At 36.4% G+C, this 13,344-nt stretch overlaps 1 protein-coding gene across 5 annotated transcripts in view; it reads right to left on the reverse strand.

Annotated features, from left to right (window-relative positions):
• Positions 1-306: 306 nt before the first annotated feature.
• The window catches only part of IFT80 (intraflagellar transport 80), a 113,289-nt gene continuing 100,251 nt past the window's right edge, over positions 307-13,344 (reverse strand). For all 5 annotated transcript variants that reach the window (XM_061168238.1, XM_061168235.1, XM_061168236.1 and 2 more), the window contains 2 exons: positions 7,731-7,854; positions 307-1,808 (listed from right to left, as the gene is read on the reverse strand). In XM_061168238.1, the coding sequence (XP_061024221.1) occupies positions 1,698-1,808; positions 7,731-7,854 (235 nt within the window). In that variant the 3' untranslated portion in view covers positions 307-1,697. The remainder of the gene's footprint in view (positions 1,809-7,730; positions 7,855-13,344) is intronic.

The following is a 13,344-nucleotide window of genomic DNA, read 5'->3' on the forward strand; positions in this document are numbered from 1 at the left end:
AGATGTGGGTTCAATCCCTGGGTCATGAAGATCCCCTGGAGTAGGAAGTGGCAACCCACTCCAGTATTCTTGTCTGGAAAATTCCATGGACAGAAGAACCTAGTGGGCTACAGTCCATGGGGTTATGAAGACTCAGATGCGACTGAGCAACTGAGCACACTCTCTGGGTACTATCAACTGAATTGAATGTCAAGGCATCAAGTTGGCTATCAGAGAATTGTTGTTAGAATGCAGAAATATTTCATTATATTTTTTGACTTTTAAAATTATAGTAAAATAAACATAAAATTTACCCTTTTGACCAGCTTTCTTTTTAAACTTTTTATTGTAATATAAGAAAACAAAATAAATGTATAACTTACAAGTAAGCCACTCAATCATATTTCACAAATTGAACACACCATTGTACCCAGCATCTGGATGAAGAACAGAACATTACAACATTTCAGCAAGGAAAAGAAATATGTTGAAAAGACAGGAACATTTTCATTAAAAAAAACATATTCATTAAAATGAGGGTGAGAGAGGGCATCACTTTCCCATGTATATGCATACGCCCACTCTATAATGTACCATTTCCAAAAATGGTTTCATGGAAGAATTTCTAAGGATTATTTGTGCTATGTTAAAAAGCTTTTGTGGTAATAATAATTTGGGGACATACTGAATGAAAGCTAGTCAAATGGGTTGATAATTCAAGGAGATTTTCACAAATTCAGACTCCAGAGTCTAATGCCTAAACATTCTCAAGTCAGAAGAGGAATGAGAAAAGTATTTCTTGCCTGTTCTAGATATATTTCTATAGTTATGATAAAATAGATATAACAAAATTTACCATTTTGGCATTAAATACATTCATAATGTTGGGCAACCATCATGACTATCACTTTCCAGAACTCATTCAAGCCAGACAGGAATTCTGAACTTATGAAACAATAGCTCCTCAATTTTCCCTCCCAACAGTCCCTGGCAACTACTGTTCTCCTTTCTGTCTCAATGAACTTGTCTATTTTTATACCTCATGTAAGTGCGATTCTACAATATTTGACCTGTTGTGTCTGACTTCTTTCACTTAGCACAGTATTTTCAAGATTCATCCACGTTCAGAATTTCATTCTTTTCAAAGGCTGTATAATACCCCACTTTGTGTATACACCACATTTTATCCATTCATCTGCTGATGTATATCTTTTTTTGCCCACCACTTTGCTTTTGTGAATAATGTTGCTATGAACATATACAAGTATACATATTATTATATATTTTCATAAATCAATCTTCATTTTTTTTGTTGTGTAAATAAACTTTTGGAGCACTTTACAATGTAGAGCTCAAACAGAAATGAATGATAACATACATTTTAAAGAGTCCAGTGTTTTATTATTAGCATTAATATTTGTTCATACTGAAGATTCAGGGATAAAATAATGGACAGAAAACTGGGATGTAAGCAATACGACATGGATGTATCATAAGTATATAGGAATATTTGTTAATTATTGGACTAAAAAGATAAAAGATGAAATTACATCAATTATTTTGTGCTCAGTCTTTCTGATGTACTTTTGGTATTAAATACACAGCAAGTGCTTATACTTGGAGATTCTGCCTTTTTCTTTAGCAATGAAAACATGCTTATCCTTGATTAATCAGAATCAGTTTCAAAAGGTAAGACTTCTTAAAGGTAATCATGACATTCAGTGCTTTAGACCAGTACTCTTGGTGGGCTGGCTGCCAGATGACCGCTCTCGCTCTTTAGTAATTTCCATCTCAATTTTGGCTTTGATTTTCTCCCAGTCTATTTGGAGCTATGGTAGAAGAAAAGAAGAAACGTGCATATATAGTATAAGACCTTTTTATTTAATCCAAAGTAGCTAAGAGTAAACAAACATAGAATGTATGACTTCCAAAACATTAGAGAAAGACGGTGGGAAAGAAAAGTTAAGAAGAAATAATGCTCCCCTGCAAATGACATAGTGTTAAATAATTCCTAGTAGAACAATTATTACCATAAAAAGCAAAGACCTTCACTGTGATGCAAAAGACCACAATCTAGTTGTAGTTATTTATAAAAAGCACATCTCAACTATGGAACCCTAGGATTCTGCTCAGGTATGAGGTGGGAAGGCAGGTAAGGTGGATTGCTCTCCTCCAACGAGAGGGAAAATGGACAGAGCCCTGGCCATCAGGCCATGTTTCAAGTTCGTCAACACTTCAACACTCTTATACTGAGATTTCCATCAGGAGCCTAGCTATGAAGAAAGATAGGGGAGCATTTGCTTCACCAGGGCATACTCTGCAAAGGGGCTCCTTTGCAACAACTCTTAAAATAATATGAAGACTTGGTGGTAAGACAATGATGAAAAGATATTAGATGAAATAGCGGGAGAACAAGGTTGAAAGACAACTAAAAAGAATAACTGTAAAGTGATAATATTTATATCTGTTTCATGTCAACCACTGATCCCCACCAAGATCCAAACCTGCCCCTCCACTATATCCTTTCCCTCCACTAATGCAACAGACTTGGTGTTAGGAGTAGACTCTACCCTGAGTTCCACAAACAAGTTCTTTAGGAAAAAGCATTCAGATTTTTTTTTTAAGTCTGGAGATCACTAACTTAGAAATGTGTGTCCTCTCAGGCAAGACATGGGAAAAAATGGGGTCCCAGCTTAAACTTAACTCTGATTTACTTTGAAATAAACCCAAACTCCTAAGACTGAACCAAAAGAAAATAGGTTTTTACCTCCATGTAGGGGAGCTGAGTAGAATAAGCAGTATTAAAGCAGATTGTGGTGATATGTGCTGCTTGAACAGATTTATCTTAAATAACTGAGACTAATTTAACCTTAACACAAGACTTCATGCCTCTTTTATTTTGCGCTGGAAGTAGGTAGAATTAAGTATTTGGTTCTTTTTTATGCCAAAACCCTTTCTCTAATTTCTGTGAAGTAATTTGTGGATATTTTTGGTCACCTTTATTAAGATAATCATTCCAAATATTTGTCTATAATATATAAAATAGATGAATTAAACGAATCCCTCTTACTCATAGAAGATGAATGTCTGTGCTAAGATGCAAGTGACAACTCAATGAAAGGCACAGCAAATGTTAGATTATTTGAAAGACTCATTTTTCAATCTGGCCAGAACCTGATATTTTTTAAATGGCAGAACATTCGTCTAAGAAAACATTTCAAAGAGAAAGACAAAACTTGATGAATACCTTGTCCTTCTTCCAGCTTTAAATTGACTTACATATGTTTCTCGAATCAATCACAATAAAACCATATACTGATGATAAACTAAACAACTGTTGCTTGGCTTCACCAGAAGTATATCAAGTAGACTGATGACATCTATATTAGTTACTTGTTATAGTACAAATGAGGGTGTCAGTTGATAGCTATCCTACTGAAAATAAATGTTTCACTTTCACTCTGGCATCTGTTCAGCTTTAGAACAATGTTCTCCTGATAATTTAGTCTCTGGGATAGTATTTTTAATAGTGGGTTTCAGATGAGGATGTACTCGTGACAGCTGTCAAGTGCCATCTACGTGAAAACACACCCTTCTCTCTCCCAGGGAGTGTTCATACCCTTTGGCACTTCTTGTTCTAGTCCTGCACCAGTCAATTCTTTATATTCACATAGAAGTCATTTCAAAATCCTATCAAAGGGCTCTCCATCCTCTGCCCCACCTCTCTTACTCTCAACTGAAAATCAGCTTCCTACTTCAGAGAGAATAGTGACATTAGGCAGAATTCACTTAATTTCCTTCCTTTCACAAAAGTAGGTACATCTGTACCCACGCCTATCTCTTCCCCTTCTGTCTCAGGCCAGCATCTTCACACAAGTCCCTGATCTCATCTCAGACTCCTTTAGGACATCGGCCTTCAATTATTACCTATGTGTTTCAATTTCCTCCTCTTCAATGGCTGCTGCTTCTCATCCTTCCTTCTCCATTCTGTCTCCCTACAAGCTACCATCTTCATTCTTCTTTTCATTCCTGACTCTCTTCCTCTTCCCAGACCACTGTGATATAACTGTGTTCCCACTACACTTCAGAAACTTCACTAACGCCACCATTAAGTGTTTTAATTCCTCATCCTATATACCTTCTCTGTATGACTCAATTACTCATTCAATGAATATTTAATGTTCACTCTATGCCAAGGATTGCTATAGGTGCATGGATTTAGCAGTGAATAAAAAGATAAAAATCACTGTCTTTATAGAGAGATAAACAAATGATAGTGGTAAGAGTTTCAGAAACACGGGAGGGAGACAGTACCAAGGGGGAAGTTGTGGGGATGAGTGCTGAACCGCAGATAGAGTGATCAGAGAAGGCCTCCCTGAGAGGTTGACGTGAAAATCTGAAGACTAATGAGTGACTCCATGAGTATATCTGGGGAAGAGCACCTAACAGAGGGAGAAAAAGGCCTTGACGTAGCAGCATCCCCTGGACCTTGCTGATTCCATTCCAGCTCTTCAAAATCTCTCTCAGTATATCCTTCCCTTCTGGTTTCTGCTCTCCTTTCTAAATGTCCTCAATCTTTTTTTCTTTTTCTTCTATATCATTCTCTTTGGTACCCTCTTCACTATTAGCATTCATCAGGGTTCCAAACAGCTTTTTCATACTTTACCTAAGAGATCTCATCAACTCACATAGCTTCAACTATACCTAAATTGCCATGATCATAGCTTTATTTATCTAGCCCTTATTCTTCCTTTATCAACACCCTTCGATGGTCACATTGATATTTCCAACTGCTCACTAGACATCTCCACCTAGATAGGGTCTATCCCACAGGGACTTCTAATGCAAAAAATGGCCCATTTTCATGTATTCAAACTAAAAAAGGTCCACAACTCGTATATGCTCATGTTCCTCCACCAGTCAGCCACGCTAGGAATGCTGAAGTTGTTCCCAAACACCTTGACTCACCTCACTGCTCTCCTCCTACCTCTAACCACAATGTTCTATTAATTTTTCTGATTTTTTTTCTTACATTAATCCTACCCCTTTCCATCTCCTGGTGAAACTATTATAGTAACTGGCCTGGTCACCATCCTCACCTCCAAACCATCTTCCACCTAAGAAGCTATCTTTCAAGTCATTCTCTTGATTACAAACCTTCAAGTCTTTGCATTGCCTTCATTATGAAATCTGTTAGCACAGTATTAAGATGCTTCTATGTCTGGTCCCATCAATATTCCAGTCACCCAGAACCCAAGGCACTCCCTCTGCACTCCTTCATCATTCTTTCAACATCCCATGCGTTTGCTCTTATTATCATATCCTTTAACTGACTGACAAAACCCTACTCAAGATAATTTTGTGGAAAAAATAAATTAAAGAAATTAAAACTAACAAATGCTAAGTATATAATTTCCAAATGGGGAAAAAAAAGAATAACTTTGTGAAAAATTCTAAGTTTCCGTTTCTACTTAGGAATTGGGATTTTAAAATGGAAAAGTGACCATGTCATTTCCATTCAGTATCTTTACATTAATCTTAGGGTAAATCCAACTTACCTAATGTGCCCTATGAAACTCTCAGGTCAACCTCCCCTTTGCTCATCACTCTTAACCACTTAAGAGCCTCTGCTATCCTGGAATGTGTCCATCCCCACACCCTCTCTCCTTGATCGGTTTTTACCCATCCTTCAGAGTTCAGCTCTAACATCATTTGCTTTCCTTTGAAAAATCTTTGCTGATACCCCCATCCTAGGTCAGGCTCCACATTCATAAAGTCTTATAGCACTACACACACTACCTTCAAGGCTATCATCACAAATGAAATTAACAATTAACTATATAATTATTTATCACCTCTATTTGAATACAAATTTCAAAGGGTCAGTGTCTGCCAGGTTTACTATTATATCCCAACCACCGAGAAAAATACACTGTCTGCAGGAGGTACTAAATAAATACTGAATGAATGAGAGATCACTAATTATCCAGCAAATGAGCTACCACTTAATCTATATTTTCTCTCCTATTTATCACTCCTTTTTTCTTTCTCCTAGCATAATGCTTTAAACATTTCCTGGATCTTCTACTTTTCTTTCTGCACAGAGTATGTATTCAGTGAACTGAATGTATTCCTCAAGTGGATTTTATTTGCCAAACTAATGAATTATTTTACAAACACTTGCTTGTAGACCAGGTATAATGACTCTAATGGAGTTCTTAGAAGACAGCACACCTTGTACAGATCTCAGATTTCCACATTTTAAACTAGAAAGGCCCAAATAACATTTCAGGGCTCATAAATATGAATATATGTCAAGCCTCACTTCTTATAAACTTTTATGTTATGCATTGTGAAGCCATTTGAATTCACCAGCTATCTAGAATAAATTTCTCAAGGTTTAAAAAAATGATTTTTTTCTATTCAATTCTTAGTTCTGAAATAAAAAGTTTATATAATCACAATTTTGGTTAAGAAATTTTAAGTCAAAGATTATTCTCATCTTAAAATACTGCTTTATGATTTCAAGTTAACTTCCAAATTACATTTATGAAGACAAGTCGGAAACTAGAACATGGTGCCGTGGGGAGTCAAAAAAGGGAAACAAAATACCCAAGAAAAGTCATGTTGTTCTGATTATCCCATTTTGAACATTTCGGTTACTCTTGTGATTGAAGTATTACATGTTATTTACAGTTTAATACGTATATAATGAAAAAGAGGATAAGAGTTTTAAGTTTTCAGAATCTGAAATATAACCTTGAGGTAAAAAACTATATTTTCTATGTACTGGAGTGGGCAGCCATTCTCCAGGGGGATCTTCCCGACCCAGGGATTAAACCTGGGTCTCCTCCAATGCGGGCAGATTCTTTACCATCTGAGTCACCAGGGAAGCCCCTACATGGTCTATAAGCTCCATAAAGACAGAAGCCATGTGTGATTCAACACCTAGTATGGTACCTAATCCAGACTGAGTACTTATAAACACATTTTGAATATATGAATGCCTAAAAGGATAAGGAAATCAACTAGTTTGCAGAGCTGGGAAAAAGTTAGTCCTGTCTTGGCCTTACAAATTGGATCTCCCCTGGCTAGAAGGGAGCTCTATTTCTGCCGTTTGAATCTAGAAGTATCTGGGCAGGTGGCCACAGTCATTTCTGTTCTAGGACTGGCTTTCCTTGTGCGCTGATATGTACTAGAATGACTTTTTTTCTAACTGGATTGACAAAACCTTAAGTTCTGGTAGGAACTTAAGAGACAAAGGGTCAGCCTTCTTTGGTTCTAGGTGGTGAAGTCTACCCAGGTGAGGCACCTCTTTAAGTGCAACCAGGGTCCCCAGAATCTGCAAAGTGACAGAGTATCCAAGTTCTAGCCACTGCCCTCTGTGCTCATGTACTTCCCCTGGAACAGAAAGGGCAGCTGGTGGAAGACAAAATTCAGGAGTTAGAAGCCTTTATCCTCACATTTTATGTTGTTTATCTAAAAATATCAGTTAGGACACAACCTTAACACAAATCTGAAATTATAAGAACAGACTTGAGTTAAGCAAAACATGGCTATAAGAGTCCAGAAAAATATTCTGTAATATAATTATATAGTCAAAATAAAACTTCAACATCGAAAGACAAGAAGCAGTTATTTTTAGAGATTATGGTAGGAAAGTTACTCAATTTTGTCAATTTTACCCATTGAGACAAATAACATACACTTGTAAAGCATATAATTATTATCAAATACTGAGTAATACTTACACCTTCTGCATACTGCAGGTATCGTTTATTAGTTTCCTGTTTACCAAATGTCTCCAAAAATTTTTGACGGTAAGCAAGAACGGTGTCAACATGTGTTTTGTATTTTACAGCCAATTCGAGAGCCCTGTAATGAGGAATAAAACATTATCATCACTGACATGTTGACCTCTATGGGCAATGGGGTTCTGGCGTGAGAGGGTGCGACAAACGGTCTATGTTTTTCCCTCTACTCATCCTTCAGTGTGAAAGGTGTGTCATAGCCCCTACCTTATCCATCTTGTAAATTTCCATTTGTACTTCAGGGTCCGGACCAAACACGATCTATTCTCCCTGACCAGCTCTCCTTGTAGAAATAAATGATTATTACACCTTTCTATGCTACAGAACATTCCCTACATACTATTATTATAGTCCTGATCACAGTGTATTGTAACTGTTATGAATTTGTTCCCTGAATTAACCTATACATTTATTAAAGGGAGGTGTGGGTTTCATTTCTCTTTGGTGAGTATTACTGAGTAGATGTATGGTAAATGCTCATTGAAAAGTTCACTGAAATCATAAGAAAATTCAAGTGAATTCCCCAAAGTAAGGGTTCAACTATCCTGACCATTTTATAAGTTTGTAATGAATTTATTCTGTTCAATATTCAACTAAATACTGATATCCTTACTTTTTTAGTATAGCAAATTAAAAATATTAATATTATGAAAATAAAATTTGAGGATAAAAGTCTGACAAAATGCCTTTTGCCATCTTTTTTCTTACAAAAAATTAAAAGCCATTTAAATTTTATAATCCAACTAATATCTATTTATCTATGTAACTAAGTTATTTTTAAGGTACTATTTTATTTAAATAGCAGATAAGAACTAAATTAATCACTAAAATCAGAGGTATAACACCAAGGCATAAAATCTATATATTGATAATACAGAGGGAGATGAAAATATTATTCTGCAGTTCCAGGTCTGTTTTTGCATGTAGGTTTTGGACAGCACTCAGCCCATCATCCTATGCATAACTCTTATCACTTGAGCCAGGAACAACCTAGTACAGTATAGCTCTCCTACAATGCTCACTGGATTTTTTTAAATTGTGAAAATATGACAACACATTTACAGGAGGCTTGGAAAATACAGAACAAGGTGACATATAGCTCCATTATATATTACAATTAGTTTTTTTAAGTAAATAAAGATTTTTTTGTTGGAGTTTCAATATCAAACTCTCAAATATTAATAGAATGAATATACAGAGAAATAGAAGGATATAGTAGAAAAGCACTAAGAACCATTCAACTTAAGATTTATACAATTTTCACACAACATATACTGTTCATTGTTCCCATGTTTCAAAGTATGGGAAATGATCATCATAATAATCAGAGTATATTATTTCTCAAGTTGTCTTGCTTTCTAATATGCCATATGACTTCAAAATAGGTGGTCATAGTTTATCAGAGCCAACTATTATGAACTTGTTTTTTTAGACAACTAGAATTTTTTCAACATGGGATTGCTTAGTAGGAAAATCTGTTTGGTTCTTGACATGCTTTGGTTTGACATAAATAGTAACTTTAAAAAGTATTTTAGATATTATGTGTGTATTAACTGATGAATAACAAATGAGAGATATTAAAGATAATGAGAAAAATTGTGAATATAAGTCATGTATAATACAAATGATAATGCCAAAGTCTAGTACAATGATTTCTTATAAAAATATATTGGCCCAAACAATATTGCTAAATGCAAGGGTCAATATTTGCTACCCACCACAAACTCCTCACAAAGTTTCCTTATTTCTCTGTAACTTTAAATCTTTCAGAGAGAAAAAAAAAGATACAGAGAAAAAAAAAATGTAGAGGTACGAGAATATAGAGGAACAAAAGCAGAAAACCAGAGCAGGCAAAAAACAATTTGTAGAGGCTCAAAAGAGGAGAAACAGAAGTAAAGACGCCTTAACTCTTCTACACCTCTCTCTAAACTCCTAAGGCTCTGATTCCAGGGGGGTAGGACGGGTGGAGACTCCAGTGAACCACCTCTTTGGCATCTTGGAGTTCCATTTCCCATTATTTCTTTATGATTGTACGGGACAGGGGAAAGAATCCTTGATTGCACAAAGCTGGAAGAGTTCTAAGCAGGAAGTACATGAGCATCTATTCTGGATTGGGGCTTTCCAAAAATTCCAAAGAGATACTTTGTTATGGAACATCAATACTTTTAATTATGTAGAAGGTATAGAATATGATGTCTAATCCTGCATTTAGATACTAGATACTAAGTATTATCTATTATAATAGTTATTAGTAGTATTATAAAATATGTATTAATTATCTGACTGAAAACAATGCTAAAGGTAAACAGTCAAATGATATGTGCTATTTTAAATGCTCTCTAAAAGCACACAGAGTAAAAAATGTTTCTCTACCACATTTAAGAGGGATTTTACTCCAAATTATATAAGAGTTATGGGAACAGTATGTCTCTAGCTTTAAAATGGTTATTTGGCAATGAAACAAATTTAACATTAGATTATGGGGCTGGAAAAAATCCATGTATCCTCTCTGATTTTAAATAGAAGGAAGTTATATAAAAAGATGTTATAACTTCAAAGTATAATTTTTGCATAACTTGAATGAAGCAAAATTACTTTATGTAAGTGATATAAGTAAAAGAAACTATTTTTATTAATACTTACATAAAGGATCAAAATGCATACATGGAGTTTCTAGCTTCTACCTCTCTTAACTTGGTTTTTAAAACAGACCACCACCAAATGTCCAGGGGGAACAGCACATGGATAACTTGCATATCTACAGCCCTCAAGGGCTGCATCTTAGTAAATTGCAGGCAATTTTCAAATTCAAATATAAATGATAGAAGCACAAAGCAGAAAGATGATGCTTCTCAACTAGAATAAGACATATTAACAAAGTAAAACTGTTCCCAGGCTTCCCCAGAGGTCCAGTGGTTAAAAATCCGTCTGTCAATGCAGGGGACATGGGTTCAAGCTTTGCTCTGTGAAGACCCCACATGCCACAAGGCAGCTAGGTCTGTGCACCATAACTGCTGAGCCTGTGCTCTAGAGTCCACGAGCTGAAACTCTTGAGCCCACATTCCAAAATTACTGAAGTCCACACTCTAGATCCTGTGGTCTGCAACAAGAGAAGCCACTGCAGTGAGAAGCCCTTGTAATGCAACTAGAGAGTAGCCCCTGCACTCCACAACTAGAAAAAGTTCTAGTGCAGCAATGAAGAATCAGTGTAGCCAATTTAAAAAAAAAGTTTTCTTCTAAAGTATGTAAATAAATATAGAAATCCAAGGATCCTAAAAGGAATCTAATATATTTATCAGCCAATACTTAAATTCTATCATTTTAGAATTTTGGAAGGATAGAATTAGAATATCACCATAACTGATTAATGGATCAGAGCAAAAACTGTCAATGGCTAACATCACAAGAAAGACAGATGACCAGTTATTACAGACATACATAATACCAATTCTGATGGATCCTTACCAAAAGGAAGGAAAATTTTAAATCTAAACCTAATCAAGTTTCTATGGCTTTCCAGGTGGCATAGTGGTAAAGAATCCACCTGCCAATGCAGGAGCTGCGGGAGCCCCAGGAGACATAGGTTCTATCCCTGGGCTGGGGAGATCCCATGGAGGAGAAAATGGCAACCCACTCCAGTATTCTTGCCCAGAGAATCCCATGGACAGATGAGCCTGGTGGGCTACAGTCCATGGGGTCGCAAACAGTTGGACACGATTGAGCGTGCAGGCACATATGTCATCAAGTTTCTACATTCAATACCAATTCACAGCAAATTCAGGGGCAGGGGAACATGTTAAGTGACACCACAAAGATGCAATCAACAAAGTCTAGACTATAGGAAGTTCTCTAAGCCCAAATAAAATACAAAAAACAAACAGAAGAACCTATAGGTTTAAAGAAACTTGAGAGTGCATCAACCAATCATAATGCATGTATCTTTTCTGGATACTGCATCAAACAACATAAAGCAAAACAAAACATTTATGAGACATCAGAGAAATAAGAACACTGAATAGAATTATTATTAATTTTAAAGGTGTGATCATAATATTATGACTGGATTAAAAAAAAAAACCTTTAAGATACAAACTGAAATATTCATAGATAAAATAATATGATGACTGGGATCTGCTTTTAGAAAGTGGTGGGGAGGGGTAGAGTGTGGGTAGAGATTACTCACAAATCCCTAACTATTGAAGCTGAATGATGGGTACATGAATATTCATTATACTGTTCTCTTACTTTTCTATATATTTGAAACTTTCCATAATAAGTAGCTTTTAAATTTCATCTTCTTTGGCCCTTCCTGATCTCTTTTGCTGAATCCTCCTCTTCAACCAGACCATTAAATGCTGAATTCAGGAGAAATCCGCCTTCTTTTCTTTTTCCTTCTTTAAATTCTAGTAGGTAATCTTAGCCATATTTGTGGCTGCAACTACTCCAAAGGGCTGACAATTTCCTCAGGGACTTTCCCTCAATGTCCAGGACCTCTCCTGAACTTCATGCCTGTGTATGTATCCCAGTCCCTGCTGGCCCTCATGAACTGAAAAGATAAAAGTAATTAAAACTCAACAAATCCAAATTGTTAGACAGCTTAATAATCACCCACTTTCCCCCCAACACATACAAAAATCTGTCCTCCAGTATAGCTCTAGTCTACACAGAAACCAAATGTGGGCTTGTTGTTGCTTAGCCGTTAGGTCGTGTCTGACTCTTTTGTGACCCCATGGACTGCAGCCCACTAGGCTCCTCTGTCCATGGGATTCTCCAGGCAAGAATACTGCAGTGGGTTGCCATTACCTTCTCCAGGGGATCTTCCTGACCTAGGGGTCAAATCCATGTCTCCTGCATTGCAGGTAGATTCTTTACTACTGAGGCAACTAGGAAGCCCTTTTAAATGAGCCAGACTTCCTGGGATATACGCAACACACAAATTCTTCAAGAAAGACTCAAACTACTATTTGATAATATATACCAATCCTATAAGTCCTAGTTTATGAGACCTATTATTTACTCACTTCCAGAGGAAGAGGGAAATACATGTGGCCAAAAAAAACCACATAAGCTTTCTTTTTCCCCCAACCATGTGTTGCTTGTAAGGACTGAACTTGCACCATGGCAGTGAAAACAGTAAGATCTTTTATAAAAAGTCACCATCCATATAGGCAGGCAAGCAAAAAGTCTATTGTTAGTCAATCACATAATTTTATCATTCATCCTGTGTTTGAATATCTTTGTTTAGTTCAGTTCAGTTCAGTCGCTCAGTCGTGTCCGACTATTTGCAACCCCATGGACTGCAGCACACCAGGCTTCCCTGTCCATCACCAACTCCCAGAGTTTACTCAAACTCATGTCCATTGACTCAGTGATGCCATCCAACCATCTCATCCTCTGTCGTCCCTTTCTCCTCCCGCCTTCAATCTTTCCCAGCATCAAGGTCTTTTCAAATGAGTCAGTTCTTTGCATCATGTGGCCAAAATATTGGAGTTTCAGCTTCAGCATCAGTCCTTCCAATGAATATTCAGGACTTATTTCCTTTAGGATGCACTGG

Source organism: Dama dama, chromosome 19 (assembly GCF_033118175.1).
Source record: "Dama dama isolate Ldn47 chromosome 19, ASM3311817v1, whole genome shotgun sequence".
NCBI lineage: Eukaryota > Metazoa > Chordata > Mammalia > Artiodactyla > Cervidae > Dama > Dama dama.